Below are 24,253 nucleotides of genomic sequence, written 5' to 3' on the forward strand. Positions count from 1 at the left end.
TGCCATTCTAATGGGAAAAAGATGCAGAGATATAGTCTCTCAATAAAATACTTATGCCATTAAAAAAAGCAAAGTTGTTTCTCTCAGAGGGACTATTTTTTTTGCAGATTATGACACACTAGTGCCAATTTGCAGTGTTCATCATGCATAGACCGAGGATGTGGCCTTCAGCAATTAGGGAGTAGAATCCTTGTCTAATAAGATACATTATTCACCAATTTATTCCCCATCACACTAACTTACATTAACATTGCAGATTTTAAACAGTATATTGATACTGTTGTCACATTGATCCATTGTCTTGGACACATTTTTTTATGTTATTATACTTCCTTTTAACAATACAATACATGAAGATTCCAATCCTTTTCCCAAAATATTTTTAAAAATCAAGTCAGTTCCATTTTTATAGTTTATTACAGAATCTTTTCAATCGTTCTGCTTCTAAAGGCAAATTCTTTGTTTTCTGTCCCCATGCAAGTACTTATCATCGGGAGACTCAAGCGGGTATTGTTTTTCAGTGCTTAAGTTGACCAGAAAGAGCCTCCTTTTCATTTGTAAAAGAGCACTTTTCAGGTTCTCAAATACCCACAGTCTTGCTCTTTTCAGCCACCTGTTTCTTTCTCTAGCACATATCCTGTTAGTTAAGCAGCTTCACAGCTTCAAATGCATCACAAAATACAAAATAAAATATTCTCTGCAAAGATGTGACAGACTCAGAGACAGATTTAGAGAGCCTGAGTCTTCTTGAGTAGCTGAGCAAAATGTTTGATCTCCCTGTTGTGGCTGAGAGGATAATCCTAAAGCCCTCCAGCAAAGGATCAAAGGAAAATTGTCTTAACTTATGGTGTTGTTCCATTCCTTGCAGTTAAATAAAAATGTGGTGCCTGAGTTAACTAACTTTTCACAATGGTGATATCTTGAAATTCAACAGAGAATTGAAATTGAAATTCAACTCATTGATTTGAAATCTCCACCATGGTGAACATTTATGCATGATCCTTGTGACTTGTGTTGTATTACAGATTATACAAGAAAATGAGGGTAAATGGGTGTTGAGGGTATAGGACATTGCCTGATAAATTCTGTAAATGTACTGTGTTAAGGCAATGAGCTTATATCATTAGATGTAATATTTATTCTAGAAAGAGGGCAAATCTCAGACCTAACTTCTCATAAAGAAGAAAGAAACTTTTAGTATTCCATCATTTCCATGCTTCTCATCTGACTATACAGACGTGTTCCAGATATATTAAAAGAAACAGATGAAATAAGATATCATTGCTTTTTCCCCTCCAATGTCACAAGGAGCTGCTACTTTCTGAAATAGTCTCATTCATGTTCATGGCCTCAAGGGTAATATCAAGAGGTATGAGCCTTTAAAGCAGCTATTAATATTCAGGAAAGTCAAAGGTCTGTGCTTGCTTTTGATTTCACTTTGTTGTAAATGGACTGTTCTAGTCTCTTTCATTATCATCTTGATCATAAATAGTGACTTAAAGTGCAAAATATGTATTATAGGTTGCAATGTTGCTGAACTTTTGAAAAGAAATAAGTGAAAAAGTCAGCAAGAAGGTTACTAAATGAAAAAAAATCAGAGTTTTGCTGATATGCGAATCTATAGATAGGCCAAAGGGGAAACGTAATTATTTCATCCATTTCGTCTTGCCACTAATGTCATATATTTCAGAAAGGAAGAAAAGGTAGGAGAGGAAGTAAGTTGCATAAGCAGAATTACTGTCTCTTTTTTTCCTGTCCGAGATAATTTTAGAGATTATTTTATAGGAAGATCAGGCAGTACTGCCTATGTCTCTGTAGAATAGACACTGTTACATATCTTACTGGCCCCCTAGTTCTGTTATCATATCTTCTATGGAGAATTAGGTACATCTCTAAAGCAAATTTTCTAGTTTGTACTGGTGCAAATTGCCTGATTGGAAAGGACGGAAGGACCAATTTCCAGAACAGAAGTTCACTTTATGATATTGTATGTTACCCAATAAAAGGTTTTTTATGTATAACTATGCAGAATTTAATAAATACAGTTAAGCTAATAAGTAGTGTGGCGGCTCACAATATTAGAATGTTGGGCTGACAATCAGCAGGCTTCTGTTTGAGACCCATTGATGACGTGGGGTGGGGTAAGCTGCTGTCACATGCTGTAGCTCCTGCTAACCCAGCAATTTGAAAGCAGGCAATCGGGAATAGATTAATGATACCACTCCAAGAGAAGAAAGTAGGAAGGATAAAAGAAGGGCGGGAGTGGAATGAGAAAGAGAAGAAAGATTGCTGTAAAACAGAAAAGATGAAATGGAAGAAAGAGAACCCTGAACATATTTGAATATATCAGAATAAACGTTGAATTAGCTAAAAAATAATAGAAGAGAATATATATTAGTAAAAATGGAGAAATTAGAGCATATGCACCAAGACAAATTCCTTGTGTGTCCAATCACACTTGGCCAATAAAAAAAATTCTATTCTATTCTATTCTATTCTATTCTATTCTATTCTATTCTATTCTATTCTATTCTATTCTATTCTATTCAGGGCGAAAGAAGATGTGATTTATATAAATGAGCATGGAAATATTAAGACATAAATAAAATATGGAAAAAGAATATTTTGGCAAAAATTGTAACTAAGTAAAATGTATTTGGATATGTTAAATTGTATAAGATATGATATGGCCAATACTCTGTTCATAAACTGTGTGTGTGTGTAGTGGGGGGGAATAAAAAATTAATAAAAAATGGATTAATAAAAAAAATGGATACCATTCCAGTGGGCAACTTCATGGGGACATGAAAGAAGCTCCCAACTCTGGGCATCCCCCTGGCAATGTTGAAGTCACCTTCAAACCTTTTGGCCATGGAAGCACTTTGATGTTTTTCTATGCTTCTGACATGGGGGAAAAATGAATCTAGTATAATTGCACAGTCATTTTGCAGATGAGACATATTCAGTTGTTTATCAAGTAAATTACCTTGGTGAAAAATAATTCACCTTTGAAAACATCTGGATTTTACAAAGGCTATTAACAAAATTATTGAAGAAAAATTACTACAAATGAGAACAGAACTGGAATTCAATTCTCACCTCATGTTTTATTGGCCAAATATTTCAAAAATTCAATTTGATGTATGCATCTTCCACATGACCTCCATTATCTGAGACTATAAAACTAGTACACCCACTGAAGCACATGGCTTTGAACTTGGGAGGATGAAGTCTGTCATCAGATGTTTTCTTCCACTCTCTGCCAGCCTCAGCAACCACATTTTCAGTATTTGGTTTCTTGAAATGATTCTATTGCGTTTAGGATTGCTCAATCTATTTATTCCCTTCCAAAAATGTTTTTCCTGTGCATTTTGGAAGAATTTATCCCATGCCTGAGAATTTATATTTTTAAAATATCCAGAATAGAAGAGAAGAGAAGAGAAGAGAAGAGAAGAGAAGAGAAGAGAAGAGAAGAGAAGAGAAGAGAATTTTTATTGGCCAAGTGTGATTGGACACACAAGGAATTTGTCTTGGTGCATATGCTCTCAGTGTACATAAAAGAAAAGATACGTTCATCAAGATACAACACTTATAGCAATGATAGTCATAGGGTACAAATTTAACACTTAATGATACAACACTTAATGATAGTCATAGGCTAAAAATAAGCAATCAGAAAACAATATCAGTATAAATTGTAAGGATACAAGCAACAAAGTTACAGTCATAAGTGGAAGGAGATGGGTGATGGGAACGATGAGAAAATTAATAGTAGTGCAGATTTAGTAAATAGTTTGACAGTGTTGAGGAAATTATTTGTTTAGCAGAGTGATGGCGTTCGGGGAAAAACTGTTCTTGTGTCTAGTTGTTCTGGTGTGCAGTGCTCTATAGTGTCGTTTTGAGGGTAGGAGTTGAAACAGTTTATGTCCAGGATGTGAGGGGTCTGTAAATATTTTCATAGCCCTCTTTTTGATTCGTGCAGTATACAGGTCCTCAATGGAAGATAGGTTGGTAGCAATTGGGTTTTTTGTTTGGTTTTTTTGCAGTTCTAATTATCCTCTGAAGTCGGTATCTGTCTTGTTGGGTTGCAGAACCAAACCAGACAGTTATAGAGGTGCAGATGACAGACTCAGTCATTTCTCTGTAGAACTGGATCAGCAGCTCCTGAGGCAGTATGAGCTTTCTGAGTTGGCGCAGAAAGAACATTCTTTGCTGTCCTTTTTTGATGACGTTTTTGATGTTAGCTGTCCATTTTAGATCTTGTGATATGGTAGAACCTAGAAATTTGAAGGTTTCTACTGTTGATACTGTATTGTCTAGTATTGTGAGAGATGGAAGTATGGAAGGGTTTCTCCTAAAGTCTACCACCATTTCTATGGTTTTGAGTGTATTCAGTTCCAGATTGTTCTGGTTGCACCACGAGGCTAGTCGTTCAACCTCCCATCTGTATGCGGATTCATCGTTGTCTCAAATGAGACCGATCACTGTTGTGTCATCTGCAAACTTCAGTAGTGTGACAGATGGATCATTGGAGATGCAGTCATTGGTATACAGAGAGAAGAGAAGTGGGGAGAGCACACAGCCTTGGGGGGACCCTGTGCTAATTGTACAGATGTGATTCTGCTTAGTTTCACCTGCTGCTTCCTCTTTGTTATGAAGCTTGTGATCCACTTGCAAGTCTGTTCAGGTACCTGTGGCTGGTTTAGCTTAGTTAGAAGAGTGTCTGGAATGATGGTATTGAATGCTGAACTAAAGTTTACAAAGAGGACCCTTGCATAGGTCTTTGGAGATTTGAGATGTTGTAGGATGTGGTGCAGAGCCATATTAACAGTATCATTTGTTGATCTATTTGCTCGGTATGCAAATTGCAAGGGTCTAACAGCGGATCCATGATTGTTTTCAAGTGGGATAGCACTATCCTTTCAAAGGTTTTCATGACTACAGATGTTAGAGCAACTGATCTGTAGTCATTCAGTTCCTTGATGGTGGGCTTCTTTGACACTGGGATGATAGTAGAGCGTTTGAAGCAAGAAGAAACATAGCACATCTCTAGTGATTTATTGAAGATATGAGTGAAGATGGGGGCCAATTGGTCAGCCAGACTTTTAAGCAAGAAGGCGTTATCTTGTTTGGGCCTGGAGCTTTTCCTGGCTTTTGTCTTTCACTTCCAGTGGAGAGTATTGCATTTAGATGCTTGACAAGCAATAGAACTATATAGCTACATCCAAATGTTTACTTTTAGCAAATGCTTTTGTTATTCATACTCTCACTAAATCAGTTGTTTGCTTTTGACATTCCTTTCTTCGCACTTTTACTTCTCCAGATTAAGGATTCTTTTCAGCACCCTATCAAGTTGTTCTGCCAAGAAAGCAAGTCATTGCCTTTCCCAAATACCAGAATATATGGTATTTTCTGCATCTATACCTTTTCCCCCATGTAACCTGTAATTATTTAAGCCCTTGATGTTGAACTTGCCTGCCAAAGGTTTAAACTTTGCAAGGTTACACCAGCATTATAGGAGTTTTTCAGGACACATGCCTAGCAAATTTTTCAGTAAAGAAAGAAAGGAAATATGTGAAAAATAAGAGCATCTTGGTGCATTCTTATTAAGCTTATAGGAAACATACAAAGAAGGGAATCAAGGATCAGCATACTTGTTTCAATGGAGAAATTAATCTGTCAGTTTTTATCAATTTCTGTATCAATTTGTGACTTTTCTTTTTAAAAAAACCACTGCATGAGCATTTATATAGCCTAGACATTACCTACTTCACATTTTGACAGTGTTCACATGTACTCACTTTTGATGTATTTTTTGAGCTAAGAAATTAACTGCATAAATTTGGAAAAGGAAGAATAATGAATGAAAAGTGTCCTTTCCTGTATTGATTAGTGTTATCAGAAATAAACACAGAAAACAAGGCCATTCAATCTCCATATTCCACAAAGCACAGGAAGAAATTGCCTGCCAGATCACTGAAATAAATCTCAAGTACTCGCTGAAAACCAACAAGATCCATTAGGTGACTGGAGCAAACTATTTTAATCACACTGTCACCTTTGCAGAGGTCTAGGATATTGACAAAGCAAATGTAATCTAGGAAGTAAGCTAACATGGCAAAGGGTAGATGACAATATATTTCATCACCATTGCTCCAAGATAAAACACAGGTCCAACTTATGATAATGTATGTCAGTTTTGCTAGAGATGAATAGCTTGTCTCCAGTTGCTTGTCTCCAGTTTCCATAACATCAGCAGCACTCCAGCAATGACAATTTAGCATTAGTATGCACCACTCTCTGCTAGCCCTGAATAAATAGACAATAACCAGTGCTACTTTTACTTGTTCTAGCCTTCCACAGTCCAGTCACAGTCGCAGCAACAAAAGTGGCATTAGCTGCAATAATGAAGGTGACAGAGTCACCTTTCCCACCTCACTGCTTTCACTACTAGTACCATTGGCCTGCCAAATGGTAGCTATTACTCCTTCACTGACAATCACATTCACTGCCAATCTCATCTCAAATCTTTGATTCCTATCAGGAGTTCCTTTCTTCTATTCTCAATGCTTCTTCAATCCTGCTCTCATCTTTTAGCTCTATGTATACTATCCCCCACACATCCTCATCACATTAGTGAAACTTCATTCATCTTCTCCAATATAATCTTCAATAATCCAGGAGGCTAACTGCATCCTTTCAAAACCCTGTTCCAATGAAGCAATTTAATTTAATGTTATACAGTTTACTCTATTGTTTACTGCTCAGATGCCAACTGACTCTGGACAATGTACAATACCACCAGTAAAATAAAAATAGGATAAACAATCATTATAAAAGAATAAACAAGAACAGATGGCAAATCCAGCTAACCTCACCCACTGACAGTCCTTTCCATATCAGCATTAAACTCTTTGTGAGCTCTAAAATGGACCTGCCAGTTGGGGGGGGATATTTGTGTGCGCGCACACACATATGTGCATGTCTGTGTATCTGAGTATGTATATATGTGTATGTATGGTTAATATATTTTGTACAACTAGTAGCAATGTTCATAATGATCCTTTCTCTTATTTTTCCAGAGAAATCACCTGTTAATTTAGTTGGGCTGAAAAAGAGTAACTGCCTTAAAGTCACCCAGCTAGCTTCCATGCCTTAGAGCAGGGGTGTCAAACTGGCGGCCCACAGGCCAGATGCATCATGTGCAGGCCACGCCCACCCAGCTCAGGGAATGGGGAAAATGTCACAAAACATCACATGACGGCAATGTGACATCGCGAGTTTGACACCCATGTCTTAGAGAAAACTGAAACCCACACTTTCTCAGTTTCTAGCCCAACATGTCAACCATTACACTTGATTCTCTTTCTGTATGTGCAGTGATGTATGAGTGACAGAGCAAGAGAAAATGTTTCTGTGTCTATTTATCATGAATAAGAATTGTTTCTGCGTTCCAGTATTAGTCCTTTCAACTATTCAGAGTTTTAATAGAAGAAAATAGATGTACTTCAAGATTGAACTGTTCTTATTTCCCCTCCCTTTCTTCCTCTCATCTTCCCTTTCTTCTTTTCCTCTCTCTCCTTCTCCCTTTCTTTCATCTCTCTCCTCCTTCTTATTGCTCTCTATTGCTGTATTCATTTTCATTTCAATATTTTTCACTATGGTGTCCAGACAACCCCAATTAAAATGTTACTTGTTAATCCACAAAGATAATTACTTGCTCTTCCTCAATTAAATCCTTTTGTAAGTAAAAGACGCTTTACCTCAAGTTTCTTTTTCTTTTATTATTTTTAATTTCTTCCAGGTCCAATTTTAAGTCCAGATGGAAAGTTTTCCTTTTAGGGCTGTGATCTTAAAATTCCTCTTTGCTTTTTGTTTTCCTTCACTTTAAATTTCCACGTGCCAATTAGCCGCTAATTTCAAGTTGGAACTTCTTTTAAGCTTTAAAATATTTCCTTCTTACCTGTGAGTTGGCCAATCACTCACTTGGTAACAATACTCTGTTCAACCACTGCTCCTGCTCAAGTCTTTTGTGTGGCCGCTTTTGACAGGTCCTAATGGCTGTTTTATTTATTTTATTTATTTATTTATTTTTCAAATTTATATACCGCCCTATCTCCCTAAGGACTCAGGGCGGTTCACAGGCAGTTAAAATACATATAAATACAAATTAAAAAACAACAATTAAAAACTTATTCTATTGCAAAAAGATGAAATGGAAGAAAGACAATCCCAAACATGTTTGAATATATCATGATAAAAATTGAATTAGTTAAAAAGCAATAAAAGAGAATATAAATTAGTAAAAATGGAGAAATTAGAACTTGAGGGCGAAAGAAGATGTGGTTTGTATAAATGAGCATAGAAATATTATAGGCATAATTAAAATATGGAAAAAGAATATTTTAGCAGAAATTGTAATTAAGTAAAATGTATTTGGATATGTTAAGTTGTATAAGATATGATATGGCCAATACACTGTTCACAAAATATGTGGGTGTATGTGTGTGTGTGGGGGGAAATCAATAAAAAATTTATTAATGAAAGGTTGAACTGTATTATTTAGTGCTTTTTGAGCTTTGTCATTTACTTGCAGATGTAACATCATCATTGTGATTATTCAAAGCTTTCTTAATTTGCCACAGCCAATCAGTAATTGTTTACAGGTAGGGTAAAACTATCAACCTGTCTGGGATTCTTCATGAAAAGTCTCTGAGATAGCAAATACACAAGGCAGTTTCCTTATGACATTCAGATGTCTAAAACTAATGGTGTAAGTTTGGAAATTGAAGTGTAGCATGTAGAGGGTATAGACCAGTGATGGCTAACCTTTTTGCCACAGGGTGCCAAAAGCGGGGGGAAACAGGCCATTTCTGGCCTCCGGAGGGCCTCTGGCGGGGTGGGGAAGGCCATTTTTGCCCTCCCCAGGCTCCTAGAATGCCTTTGGAGCCTGGGGAGAGCAAAAAATGGGCCTTCCCACCCCCCCAGGCCCTCTATAGGCCAGAAACAGTCTGTTTCCCAACTTCCTGTGGTGCCGGAAGGCCCGACAATCAGCTGGCTGGCACATGCATGCATGGTGGAGCTGAGCTAGGGCAACACTTGCATGCCCACTGATATGGCTCCGTGTGCCACCTGTGGCACACTTGCCATAGGTTCGCCATCACATGTATAGACATAGGTATTGTAGAAAAAAGGGTGATTTATATTTGCTATACTTCACATGTTGGCATCAATACTTTAGTGTCAACACAGACTTCCTAAAACCATGATTGCCCAACTTCTGCAACATGTGAGACATCTTACAAATATTCCATTTTATAAGTGATTTGACATTGGCACTGGCATCATCTCAACATAAATTATTCTAGTGCTTTTCAGAATATTTACTTCTTCTTCCCCATGCCTTGAATTATAATGCTGATGCAGTCTTGAATTATAATGCTCTTTAATTCAGAGTTTCCTTTCAATATTTGGATCAAAGAGATCCAAATTGCTGTTCTAACTTGATATTTCAGCAGGAAACACTTGTTCAGTTTACAAATAGTCCTTGGGTTATGAATACTCATTCAGCAATCATTCCAAACTGCAGTGGCACTGAAGGAAAGGGACTTATGACCTGTCCATGTTTCTGTGATCACATGATCACAATCCACTCACTTGGCAGCTGGATCACAATTATGCACAAGAAAATTCAGTGGGGAAACTAGGAGGAATTGCAAGTTGCTCACAACTTTTTTAACCATCCACCACCCATGCACCATTGTGTTTGCCATTGGCAATTGCACACCTGCCCAAACTCCATAGCACATACTGCAAGGACTCACAGACAGTGGTGGGATTCAGTCAGTTCATACCACATCGGTAGAACCGGTTGTTAACTTTCTGAACAGTTTGATGAACTGGTTGTTGGAAGAAATCATTACGGCAGAGAACCGGTTGTTAAATTATTTCAATCCCACCACTGCTCACAGACCTGCCTGTGCTCAATAACATGTGCATATGGCACTCACCTGCCCATAGTTCTCACTAACAGCTCTCATTTGCTGGCCTGAAACTCTCACTTCTTCTCATGTCATTGTCAAATGAAATATTTGGTCAATGACCCATGCCTCAGGTTAAGATAGCAGTCAGGACTGCCAAGTGTTCACATAATATCATTCTATACAACTGCATCACTTAATGACAGAAATTCTAGTCCTAATTGCTGTCCTAACCTCAGGACTATCTGTAATGATTTATTTCAAAAGAGTGTTTGAATCAAGTTTCTGGAGTTGAAATGCCATACTATAACATGGTCATAGATTTAAATATTTCTGTGATAACCATTTCAGTGGAGAGAACCAACTACACACAACTCTAGCAATGTGTGTACAGCACAGGGATCTGTACAGGGGTGAAATGCTCCCGGTTCAGACCGGACTGGCCAGTCCAGTAGCAATGGGGGTGGGTGGTTTGGAGTACCAGTAGCAAAAATCCCTCCCCCCACCATGTCCAGCTGAGCCACATGATCATCAGAGCCTTTTTTTTAACTTTTAAAAGCATTTTTAACAACATCTTCCGCCGAAGATGTTGTTAAAAAATGCTTTAAAGGGTTAAAACAAGACTCTGACAATCCCAGCTGAGGTGCCTGATCGTCAGAGGTGTTTTGTTTTTTTTTACTTTTAAAACTATTTTTTAAAAGGTAAAAAAGCTAAAGCTGCTAGAGAAAAAATGGGGGGTGCAGGCAAAAAATGGGTGGGGTTCCGTTGCTAGAGAGAGAGGCAGAGAGAAAGAGGGAGAGGGAGGGAGGGAGGGAGGGAGGAAAAAGGAGAGGAAGGAAGGACTACAAACCTGGCACTAGACGCAGCTTCAGAGGATAATCCGGGGTGGAAGGGACCTGGAGGTCATCTAGTCCAACCCTGCTCCAGCAGGACATTGTTAGTGAGTTTCTGTCTTTTGATCCCTCAGTCACATAGCCACGCCCTCCCAGTCACATGACCCCCCAAGCCACACACTCCAAGCCATGCCGAAAGAACCAGTAGGAAGGAAATTTAGATTTCGCCACTGGATCTGTACCAATATAAGTAAAACAAAAACGAACTCCTGGGCTAGATGTTGCATAAAGTTGTTTTATCTCAGGTGACTGATCTTAGATGAAAACTGTATTATCTTGTGAAATGAGCTGCTATTTAAAAGAATCCTGGAATATATAGTTTGAAAGGGACCAACTCCTTACCTGGTCTAGGACTCGACAACTATATTATCCCTGACAAATCTGGCACCTGTTTAAATAGTTTAGTAAAGAAGAATCTACCACTAGCAGATCTTGCTGATAAGAAATTTTCCTGATGTCCAGCTGAAATCTTCATGTTAGTCATTTTGAAACCTTTCTATCATGCCTTGTCACCTGAAACAACTCTAAGTTATTCTACTCCACATTCTATATGGCAGTTTGAAGATAGTTATGTCAACATCTTCATCAATGACTTGGACAAGGGGATAGATGGGAAACTCATCAAATTTGCAGATGACACCAAGCTGGCAGGAATAGCCAACACTCCAGAAGATAGGCTCAAGATGTAGAAGGATCTTGACAGACTTGAACATTGGGCGCTAACTAACAAAATGAAATTCAACATGAAAAAAGTAAGGTTCTACATTTAAGCAAAAAAAACAAAATGCACAGGTACCATATATGTGGTACCTTGCTCAATAGTAGTAACTGTGAGAGGGATCTTGGAGTCCTAGTGGACAACCATTTAGATATGAGCCAGCAGTGTGCAGCAGCTGCCAAAAAAGCCAACACAGTTCTGGGCTGCATAAACAGAGGGATAGAATCAAGATCACGTGAAGTGTTAATACCACTTTATAATGCCTTGGTAAGGCCACACTTGGAATATTGCATTCAGTTTTGGTCGCCACGATGTAAAAAAGATGTAGAGACTCTAGAAAGAGTGCAGAGAAGAGCAACAAAGATGATTAGGGGACTGGAGGCTAAAATATATGAAGAACGATTGCAGGAACTGGGTAAGTCTAGTTTAATGAAAAGAAGGACTAGGGGAGACATGATAGCAGTGTTCCAATATCTCAGGGGTTGCCACAAAGAAGAGGGAGTCGGGCTGTTCTCCAAAGCACCTGAGGGTAGAACAAGAAGAAATGGGTGGAAACTGATCAAGGAAAGAAGCAACTTAGAACTAAGGAGAAATTTCCTGACAGTTAGAACAATTAACAAATGGAACTACTTGCCTGCAGAAATTGTGAATGCTCCAACACTGGAAATTTTAAAGAAAATGTTGGATAGCCATTTGTCTGAAATGGTGTAGGGTTTCCTGCCTGGGCGGTGGGTTGGACTAGAAGACCTCCAAGGTTCCCTTCCAACTCTGTTATTATGTTATGTTATACATGCCCAGTTCCTTGTAATTTGTGCCTTCCAGGCCCTTATATATTAGTTAGTTATTTATTAGTTGCTTTCCTCTTGATATTTTCAAGTGTGATAACATCCTTCCTAAAATGCAGTGCTCCGAACGGGACTCAGTATTCTAAATGCAACTTGTAATTGATGGAGTAGAGTCAGTAGCTACAGTAATAATTAATAGGTTATAACTATTAGCTTACAGATAAGACAGCTATGTTTTTAATTATGCTTCTGCTTGCAATTTTATAGCATTTTAAACAAATATATATCATGAATTATAACTAAACAAATCCATCTGAATAGATTCTTTAGGTAACCAGCTGTTGCCAAATTGTGAAGAAAATTATAGTGAGCCTTCATGCTGTATTAGAGAAATGGTGATTGTACTGTTATTTATTCCCTAGCTTGTAGATTGAAATTATACCTTCCTTTTAATATAGATATTATTACCCTTGAGAAAACTGTTCTAATATTTATGGATGAATATTTGAGAAGGGGAGGAAGAGATGGAGCCTTTCTTCTTTCCTATGGGTGTTCATTCTGTATAGGAAGTGAATCCTAATAAAATCCCTAGGAACAAATCTACCTAGTTATTTCTTCCAGTTGCTGCATTGTATTTTATAACAGCATATACTTGAAAAAAATTAAACATGCATATGTGGCTAAATCACACAGCACTTGATCAAATTTTGTATATATTATTTTTACACTTTTTATGCAAAAGGGAATTCTGAAATAAACATTGTATGCTATATCCATAAAAGTGTAACAGGATCTTGAAAGTCCTCTCCAGTTTGAAGTATAGCAATATTCATTTGTTTTGCTTTATCATCTCCCAAACTTTGTTCATAAAGCTAGGTAATATTTTCTTTCCTTTTCTTTTGTTCTTTAGATTTGTGATAAAGAATGGCACTACTATGTTGTCAACGTTGAGTTCCCAGTAGCTACCTTGTATATGGATGGTACAACATATGAACCTTACCTTGTAACTAATGACTGGCCTATTCATCCATCACATATAGCAATGCAACTCACTGTTGGTGCTTGTTGGCAAGGTAATTATATTAATTTGAATAAGTAAATTGAAATTTCACTGTATTGATATTTCTATTAAATAGAGGAGTATATTTAATGAAATCATAGTTTAAACAATGCCACCCGAGGAATGTTCTCTGAGAAGCGTTTAGACCTTCCTAAAGTTTGATGTAAAAACAGATGCAAAAAAAGTAATTCAATTTAATTTTTAGAAAACAAGCATTTATAGAACAATTTAGATATTCTCAATGCAGCAAAAAAATAGTACTTCATTATTCAAATCTACATAGCCATTCATTTCTCTCTCTCTCTCTCTCTCTCTCTCTCTCACACACACACACACACACACACACACACACACACAGAGAGAGAGAGCGTGTGTGTCTACTCCTTCAGATCAATTCTTCCAATAATCTATTGGAATTCCCAGACCTTTTCTGTCTTAGTCCATTCATTCGTACCTGGATTTAGAAATTATATTTCATTTATTATACACTGTGCTGTCTTGCAAATTATTAAAAATTACTTGACTAAAAAGTGTTGCCCTGTTCCACTCCAAATAACCAATATACGAATTATGTTTTATTTTGATTCATTTTCCATACTTTTCTTTTACTACTACTGGTATTGCATCATTAATTAAATAGCTTGATGATCCTCTCTCATTGATTTCTTTCACTTAGTTCATGTACTGTGATTTCTTTGGTGTTAGCTTAGTGTGACTTAATAGTTTGTAATGAAAGAATATATATATATGAATTGTGAAATCATGTATTGTACTTCTTAAAGTGTGGGGTTCTAATATAGCTTGTTTTATGTTAAATTTTATTTATATACATATAACATTTCATTAAGAAAGTAAGGATAATTGTTCTTAATGTAATAAGGTCTACCCTTATGTGCACCTTCCACAAGCATACCCTGTATAACTGTTAGGATTGCAACATCTGGAATTTCTATCCAGTTTAATTTTCAACCATTTTCTTTGGGAGGGGGATTTAATGAACTCTGGCAATCCTAAATCACATGAAGAATATTATATTACAAAAAGCTATCAAAACATTATTAATTCCTATTCCATTATATGATGATGGTGTTGATGTTGATGACTATAGTTTGGTTTATGACTATAGTATTATATTCATTCAATTTTCCTCTCACGCTACAAAAAGTCAGCTAATTAGAAATTAAGTGCTTGACAATATGCATCTTAGTTAATAAGTTGTAAAGTCTTAGCTAGGTCTCATAGCTGTTATTTATTTTGAAGTGATACCACCTCCTGCTTTACGCTTCTGGTCAAGAATTTGCAAAGAAGAATGTATCTGGATAGACAGAAAGTATTTTGAATTTTCATTTAATTGTTCTCACTTCTGCCATCTTCAGGATGCTAAGGACAAGAGGAAATGTTGTGACTCAATCTATGCTTCTCCATAGGAAAGTGTTCTCTTGACTGAGCTTTGAAAGATCCTTGAAAAACTCTCTTGACCCACTGAAAAAAAAACAAACGGGAATTGAGAGAGTTGATCTCTCAAACTTGATTGACAATTGGAATTCCTACCTCTAGCCCTAAGACTTATCTAAAACTGGAAAAGAGCTGATGTGATTCCAATCTTCAAGAAACTTGGAGTTTGCAAAAAAGCATCTGAAGAACTCTCAGACTGTGAGGAACAAACTCTAAGCGAGCTTTCATGAGTTTTGCACTGAGGAGAGGCTTCCATCTAGTCACTCTCCCATAAAGCCCAGATTGGTGGAGAGCTGTAATGGTTGTCCTTCTGAAACTCTGTCCCATCTCCACACAGGATCTCTGGAGCTCAGTCAGAGTGACCATTGGGTCCTTGGTTACTTCTCTTACTAAGGCCCTTCTCCCCTGATTGTTTAGTTTGACCAGGCGACCAGCTCTTGAAAGAGTCCTGGTTGTGCCAAATTTCTTCCATTTGAGAATTATGGAGGCCACGGTGCTCTTAGGAACCTTTAGTGCAGCAGAAATTTTATTGTAGCCTTCTCCAGATATGTAATAATCCTGTAATAATTTATCTCCTAACTTGAAATCCTGTCTTCATTCTTTTCCTCTTGGTTGGTTGCTTCCTGAGATATATTTCTGTGTCCATTGATTGCCACTTTTTAGAACATCAAAAATAATACAACAGGAGCAAGATAAATAAAATGGAGAAAACTGTTTTGTGGTTTGCTATTTCTGGAACAAAAATTTAGTTAGAGAATTTTTTTTCTCTCTGAAATGTACATTTTTTTTCTCTGAGATATATGTTTCAGAACAAAAAGATAATCAATAGTACCGTAAAAATAAAACAAAACATTTTATTGTATTAAATATAACTGCCTTCCAAACTCAAATCAGATGAATCTTTATAGTCGCCATTAATCAACACAATGCAAATGTAACTATAGGTCTAAAGATTAGTATAAAAGGATTAAAATAATTGCCCAGAGGTAAGTACAAAACAGAAAGTTTAACTAAAAGGAATTTTGAAGATAAAAAGCCTCATTTGAAATATGAGTGGCTTTGCTTTTGTTTTGCCTTTGAATCCTTGTTGACTCCTGTAACTGCCAGAATAAGTCTTGGAAAAGCTTGGAAATCTTTTACCATTGCCTTGTTCCTATGCCTTACCTAAAGTGACCTAGCTGGGTATATGCCTAAAGCAAGACAAAATTCATGGTCTCCTGATTTCTAGTTTGCTTTTTACCCACAACACTTCTTCTTCAATTTTAACCACAATAGTACATGGGCAAACAATTGATACAAACTCAAGGTAAACCGCTCCAAACTCATTGCAGGAAATATGATTTCAGCAACAGAGTGGTCAATGTCTGGAATGTTCTACCCAAGTCCATTGTTACAGCCTCAAATCTTCACAGTTTCAACTTCAAACTGTTACCATGGACCTCACTCCCTTCTTAAGAGATCCATAAAGGGGGCATGCATAAGCACACCAGCTACCATCCCTGTCTTACTGTCCCCATTTATTTGTATTTACTTCCTTTGTTTATGTTTATGTTCATACCTATACTTGTTATCTGTACATGTTTGACAAACAAACAAATAAAATAAACCACAAACTGACACTCATTCATTCATACATTCCATTCCATTCCATTTATTTATTCATTCATTCTGCCTTTATTATTTTTATAAATAACTCAAGGCAGCAATGTTTCTTCTTCCTCCTAATGCTTCTTCTTCTTCTTCCTTCAAAATGCTTCGTCCTTCTTCTTCTCCTTCTTTCTTCCTAATGCTCATTCTTCCTCCTATTTTCACCAGAACAAGTGAAGTGAGGGTGATTTGCCCAAAATCATCCAGCTGGCACTCATGTCTAAGGTGGGAATAGAACTCACAGTGTCCCTGTTTCTAGCCTGGTTCCTTAACTACCAGACCAAACTGGTTTTGTATTTAGATAATAAAAAGTAAATCTATTGTAAATTTGGGCAATAGAATAAGTTTTTTAATTGTTGTTTTTTAATCTGTATTTATATGTATTTTAACTGCCTGTGAACCGCCCTGAGTCCTTAGGGAGATAAAATAAAATAAAATAAAATAAAATAAAATAAAATAAAATAAAATAAAATAAAATAAAATAAATAAATAAAATAAACATAGGAAAAAGCTAAATCTAGCATACCATAATTAAGCAAGTTTAGGTGCTATGGATTACTATGCATGTGTGAAAATCAATTTTAGGCATACAATTACATATTTTCAGACATTTCATCTATTGGCTAGAAAATTTTCTGTTTAAACATAAGTTTCATACAATTTCAGCTAATTTTTGAATGTGTTCCATATTATAAGAGAAGACATTATTACTGCCACCTGCTATTCTGTCATTCACATATCTGGCTGTCTGCCCACCTGCCTATCCTTTTCTCTTTCTCTGAATAAGACTGAATGGAGAATGGAAGACAGTTATCCCATACCAATTATTTTTTGCATCTGAACATAGCCGTTTCTTTTGCTATGCAGATGAAATACAAGTGGTGCCCAAATTATATTTTGTATGAAACAGACACATTGATTAAAGATCTCTAAAAGTTGTACTTGTTTTCAACTGCACTAAAAAATGTACCACAAACTAAAGAGTTATCATACATCATACAAGAGCTTTCTAGGAAGATGTCAAATTTCATAATATTCTTCTCCAAAGTTCTCCTGCTCAAGCAACAATTTTATCAGCTACTCATTTAGTACATTAATTTATTTAGATAATAAAAAGTAAATCTATTGTAAACATAGGAAAAAGCTAAATCTAGCATACCATAATTAAGTATGTGACCTAAAAAATAAAGAGTTGGACAAGGCAGTCAGAGTTAGACATCTGAATTCCAGCCAACCCACATCCACTATATTGCATCATCATCATCATCATCATCATCATCACAACAACAACAACAACAACAGAGTTGGAAGGGACCTTGGAGGCTTTCTAGTCCAACCCACTGCCCAGGCAGGAAACCCTACACCATCTCAGACAGATGGTTATCCAACATTTTCTTAAAAATTTCCAGTGTTGGAGCATTCACAACTTCTGCAGGCAAGTAGTTCCACTTGTTAATTGTTCTAACTGTCAGGAAATTTCTCCTTAGTTCTAAGTTGCTTCTTTCCTTGATCAGTTTCCACCCATTTCTTCTTGTTCTACCCTCAGGTGCTTTGGAGAAGAGCCCGACTCCCTCTTCTTTGTGGCAACCCCTGAGATATTGGAACACTGCTATCATGTCTCCCTAGTCCTTTTTATTAAACTAGTCATACCCAGTTCCTGCAACCGTTCTTCCTATGTTCTAGCCTCCAGTCCCCTAATCATCTTTGTTGCTCTTCTCTGCACTCTAGAGTCTCAGCATCTGCGACCAAAACTGAATGCAGTATTCCAAGTGTGGCCTTACCAAGGCATTATAAAGTGGCACTAACACTTCACGTGATCTTGATTCTATCCCTCTGTTTATGCAGCCCAGAACTGTGTTGGCTTTTTTAGCAGCTGCTGCACACTGCTGGCTCATATATAAATGGTTGTCCACTAGGACTCCAAGATCCCTCTCACAGGTACTACTATTGAGCAAGGTACCACATATACGGTACCTGTGCATTTTGGTGTTTTTTTTCCTAAATGTAGAACCTTACTTTTTTCACGGTTGAATTTTATTTTGTTAGATAGCGCCCAAGGTTCAAGTCTGTCAAGATCCTTCTGTAATTTGAGCCTATCTTCTGGAGTGTTGGCTATTCCTGCCAGCTTGGTGTCATCTGCAAATTTGATGAGTTCCCCATCCTTTAGCTATAAAGGAGCAGAACTTAGAAAGAAACTGCTGTTGATCAATACAAGTCTATTACCTTTTAATTTACAGGCTTTTTCCTATTATATTTGAAAATGCTATGATAATAAAAATAATTTGTAATGATTTTTTTTAACACATAATTTACAAGCAATCCTTACTGCTAGTATAAAATAGAAGAAAAATCTTTCTATGCCCTCTTTCTCTCCAAATTCCCCTTGTTGATATATAATTGATATATTGATATAAATATATTTAATTGTAGTTGGCTATAGTTAGTGAAGTTAAATCATTTATAAGTGATTGTGACTTTATTCAAAGAAAACCTCAGCAGTCATTTTAGCCACTTGCATAGGAAAGACAGAGATGGCATGAGCATTTTCAATTGTCCCATGGTTATTATTGGCTAATGCATGAATAAGAGGTCAGTTAATCAGATATGCTAATTGAAATGATCGTAAACATAGGGAGTAGTTCATTATGCAAAGTATTTCTCTGTAGCATTCTGAGGCTCTATCTTTTGGTTTCCAGAATATATTACTATTTATTTTTAATTAATGGAAGGCAAACCATAAAAATATAACCATGTTAGATTATAGATCACAGTCCCATTAGTATGGATGTACTAATCAGTCCAAATTTGACTCATATGCATATTTCAGCTACTTGTGGATTATTTCATTTTATTAAATGTCAAACAGAATGATTTTAAAAAATAGTGCCAGGAAAAAAATACTTGGTACTTTGTGTATTTTATACAGATTATTAATTTTTCCAGAAGTACATGGATTTTTCTATGCAGCCTTTTCCCTTATGTAATTATTCTAGTATATCATTTCTGATGAACAATTTTACCTATTATTCAGTTTATTAGCATGCAATTTAACTTGCATTTTTAAAGAAAATTCTCTCAAATATGGTATTGATATAAAAGTTTCAGAGTGATAAATAAAAGTAGTGCTGGTCAATAAAAAATAATAAATTGTCCTATTTTTACTGTTTGCAACTGTTTCTAAACAGTTATATTAATTTAAAAAATATTTATCATACTTTAGTAACATTTTTTTTTCTTTTAAAACAGATTACATTGTCCCTGCTAGGCAACTGGACTTTCTTGTTTTTTTCTTTGAAGACGTTTTGCTTCTGATCCAAGAAACTTCTTTAGCTCTGACAGGATAGTGGGGAATGGAAGGATTTATAGTCCTTGCAGACAGCTGGTCATTTTCATCCTTTTAGAGGGTCGTTGAAGCACTTGGAGGTTTATCTATATCCTCCAGGTTACCTGAGTGCTCCTGGTTCCTGTATTGTGCAGTTTTTTCTCTGGAAATCCATGCCTACTCCCACATCATTCAAAGGGTGTTCATCCCAAATTGTATAGCTAAAAGTCTGTAGAGATTCTCAGTCATTCAGGTCATGGGACAGCCATGGGACAACCATGACCTGGATAACTGAGAATCTCTGCAGACCTATATCATTACATTCAGGGGTGAAATCTAAATATTTTCCCTACTGGTTCTGTGGGGGTGGCTTAATTGGTAGGCGTGGCTTGTTGGTCAGATGGCTGGGTGGGCATGGCCAATAACAATAAATAATAAAAATAATAAACAAAGTATAAAAAACAATAAGAGGTACCAAAAACCAACTTTCACACTTTACACACATACAACAAAACACAACACAACTGACTCACACACAATGTAAAAGCAGCTGCCCTTCACACTTCACACAACCACAAAAAGCTCAAAAACCAATGTTCACACTTTACACACATACAACACAACACAATTGACACACACACACACACAAAATGTCACATACAGCTTTGTGAGATTTTGTGTGTTTGTGTAGTTAGAGTGAAACACTACGGAAACACACCAAATCTCAGAAAGCTGCACAAATATTTTATTTTATTTATATTTTTAAATCAGAGGTCTCCAACCTTAGTAACTAAGGTTTGTGGACTTCAATTCCCAGAGTTCCTCAGCCAGCAAAGCCAGCCAGCATTAGTTGCTCACTGAGGAAATAGATTAGCTAAGCAATTGATTCTGTCTGGCTGAAAGTGAAACTGGGGCTTTCAGGCTGGGAAAAAAGCCATGCGTTTGATCAGTAACCAGGCAAGTGCCTTAGAATCTCTTAAAAGGAGGTTTTCTACGTTTTCTACAGAAAACATGTTTTTTAAGGTTCTGCTGATGAGGAACTCAGGTGAGATCCCCAGAGTAGCCTTTAAAAAAAAATTTTTTTAAGTTTAAAGGCTCTGCCGATCTCAGCTGAGGGGGGATCCTTAAAGGCTTTTTTTTACTTTTAAAAGCATGTTTCAGTTGAAGCAAAACCTTCTTTTAAAAGTAAAAAAAAAACCATCTGCTGATGGTGCGGCTCAGCAGAGGCAGGGTGGGTGGGTCCAGGGATTTTTGCTACCGGTCCTCCGAACCAGCAGCCGCCATCGCTAACGGATGGCGCGAGCTGGTCCAAACCAGGAGCATTTTACCCCTGATTACATTGCACTAATATTTATCTATACCTGTGGCAAACAAATCTTCCTCTTAAATAGAAAACATCTTCCATAAAGCCAAATTATAACTGATCCCTTTTTTTTTTAAGTTATAAGTAATCTTTCTGTTTCAAGGTCTAGCAAAAAATTAGCTATAATTCACATGAGATCAAGGTAGAAATCATAAGAATTTCAATTTCCATCCAAAGAACTGCATGTAGTAGCACTAATTATTTAATTAAAACATAGAAGCAAAATTTATTTCCTTAGGGTTACAATGTATTCATGGAGTATCTAAATTCTCTATGTCTATCTTTCTTGGTATCTACTCCCAAGATATCATTCTCCTTATTTTCTTTACATTTTCCTCTTTTTTAAAAAAATGAAATCAATTCATACCTGGAAGCTAAACAACAGTTTTTCCAAATTATAAATAATAGATAATTTTTGAGAACACACACTGGCCTCGTGTATAACAAAAGACCGTGGTATTAAGTTTCAGTTAATCGGATGAATTTTAACAATGATAGTAAGAACAGCTTCACAATAGCTGAATTAATCATTGAGGGGAATACTGAGCTTCCTTTTACCGGATGTGTTTAAACAAGTGGTTAGACCAATAGCTATTAGGAATACTTTAAATGAAATTCCATGCTCTGAGCAATGGACTGATATTGGAAGTCAAAATAATCCCCTTAAGATTTTTGATTTTACAAAAGTAAGAGTGTTTTGACACTACACCAACAAGAGTAACTTTTTGTCGGAACTACTTAAATGGTTAATATTATAACGGCATGCTCAGATACAGAGAAAAGGCCATGTGTTTGCCATTTCAAGTTTGTAAAAACAAATCAGTTGCATTATTGATTGTTGCAAGTAACTAAATGCTTGTGAAGTTTGGCTGCTTTTGGCTGGGCTCAGGTGGTACAGTGGCAATAAGGTTTGTCATTAATTTTATGATGCAGGTGGTTTTGTTTTGTTTTTTCTGGATTTATCAATGCATTTAATTTGAACTGTCTCCTTTATTTAATTTTGTTGTCTGGCTGATGTTTGGCACTGAAAGATAAGACCAGTGTTCGTAGTCCCTTGAAAAGACTGATTGTTCAGCTAAATAATATTTTGAACTATAAGGAATCTCATTCATTTATCAGTGCTATAGACTTTCTTTGCTTTCTTTCCCAGGGAAGACCTGGAACGCTTTCATACAAATGATGCCTGTTTATTCCTAACAGTTATTTATAAAAGTGATTTTTTTAAAAAATATATAAAAATACTCATATTTACATCAATTTGTAAAACACACATCCAGAAAAGTGTCTGTTCGTCATTCATTTTTCTTACTGTATTAAACCAACATCATCTTAAGCAAATGTTGTCATTTATAATAACTGATGCCATGATATTCTGAATCCTATTTCTTTGGAACTTGACCTCTTTCTCCAAAGCAAAACTATTTCACTGTTAATATTTGCATATACCTAATATGTGTGACAGTATTTTAATATTTAAAACGCCACAAAATCCAATACATTAACTATGGAAACTTCTGAACAATTTATTTTGCTGTAATATTTCAGTATGAAGCAGAACTGTATCACAGATTTAATTGTAGGTCATGGAATTAGTACTATGTGACTGATTTTAACATATTTTAGATCAATACTTTTTGCCACTATTATCTTTCAAAAATATCCTGTATGTTTTTCTTCCTGCACAAACCTAGCAATAGCACTTAGTATTTAGACTTCTTTATCGCTTCATAATACTTTACAGCACTCTGTATGTGGTTTACAGAGTTAGCATATTGCTCCCAATAATCTAGCTTTTCATTTTATTGACCTTAGAAGGATGGAAGGCTGGTCAACCTTGAACAGGTCAGGATTGAACCCCTGGCTGTAAGCAAAGTCAGCCTGCAATACTGCATTCTAACCACTGCGCCACCACGGCTCCACTTATTGTTCTTTGGTCATTGTCTTGATCCTCTGAAAATCTCTGTAAGAATTCACTTGCCCAGAAGGTTAAAAGAGAATGAAAGTCACGTGCATTCATAGAAACCTTGCCAATCTGTTCCTATTGGACTGTAAATGTATAATTTTTTCACACCAATATTACTGAAACCATTTATTTATTTATTTTATTCCTTATCTATATTTCAAGAAACCATTACAGAGAAGCATAGATGTATTATGCAAATTTGTGTTGTAGCTAAGCAAATTGGACATTTTATTAATTTAGCATATCTATTTCTGCTTTCAGAGATATTACTATTCCTGGTTTAGATTTAATTTGGCTGATACGTTATTTTTAAATCTGGCATGCTATTTTCAGTTTTTTGTTTTACTATATTGAACACAAATCTCTTTATATATTTAACATAATGAGATGTTGAATTTATCCTGTTTCTAAACTGAACAGTTTTTCCATCATATATTACAGAAATGATTTTTTTTAATGCTATGTTTCAGGCTAGGATATATTTTCACACCTGAAATATGTGCAATAAATGATGATAGAACTATAAGTAGAATTATTTAACTCCAAAATAATAGTGTATTTTTTACAGCTTTGTTTATAAGAAAAGCAGCCCAATTATATCAATTGTTTCAAACATATATGACAGTGCTGAAAATATTGATATTCCTAAAAAAATATATGCATGTATGAATGATTACTCATGACAATTTGTGGTTCCTTTTCAATAGGAGGAGAAGTCACAAAGCCCAGATTTACTCAGTATTTCCATGGCAGTCTTGCCAGTCTTACCATACGACCAGGCAAAATTAAGAGTCAAAAAGTGATTTCCTGCTTGCAGGCTTGCAAGGAAGGTCTGGATATTAAATCCTTGGAGAGTCTTGGCCAAGGAATAAAGGTAAGAAATGAGCTGGTACAATCTCTACTAATATCTAAAACTGATTTATGAAGTGTAGAGCACAGGATAGAATACAAAAGCACGCCAAGAAGCAATCTAATTTGTCATAAAGTCACACAAAGACACAGTAAAAGTGGAATATAGGGACACCAACTGTGGTTCTTCTAGTGTAAACCTATAGAAATCAAATGGT

At 36.1% G+C, this 24,253-nt stretch overlaps 1 protein-coding gene across 1 annotated transcript in view; it reads left to right on the top strand.

Annotated features, from left to right (window-relative positions):
- Nucleotides 1-24,253, top strand: part of CLSTN2 (calsyntenin 2) — a 322,206-nt gene that overhangs the window by 270,044 nt on the left and 27,909 nt on the right. Inside the window, exons 9-10 of the mRNA XM_058188868.1 lie at nt 13,287-13,449; nt 23,894-24,060. Coding sequence (XP_058044851.1) covers nt 13,287-13,449; nt 23,894-24,060 — 330 coding nt within the window. The remainder of the gene's footprint in view (nt 1-13,286; nt 13,450-23,893; nt 24,061-24,253) is intronic.

This window comes from Ahaetulla prasina, chromosome 6 (genome assembly GCF_028640845.1).
Source record: "Ahaetulla prasina isolate Xishuangbanna chromosome 6, ASM2864084v1, whole genome shotgun sequence".
NCBI lineage: Eukaryota > Metazoa > Chordata > Lepidosauria > Squamata > Colubridae > Ahaetulla > Ahaetulla prasina.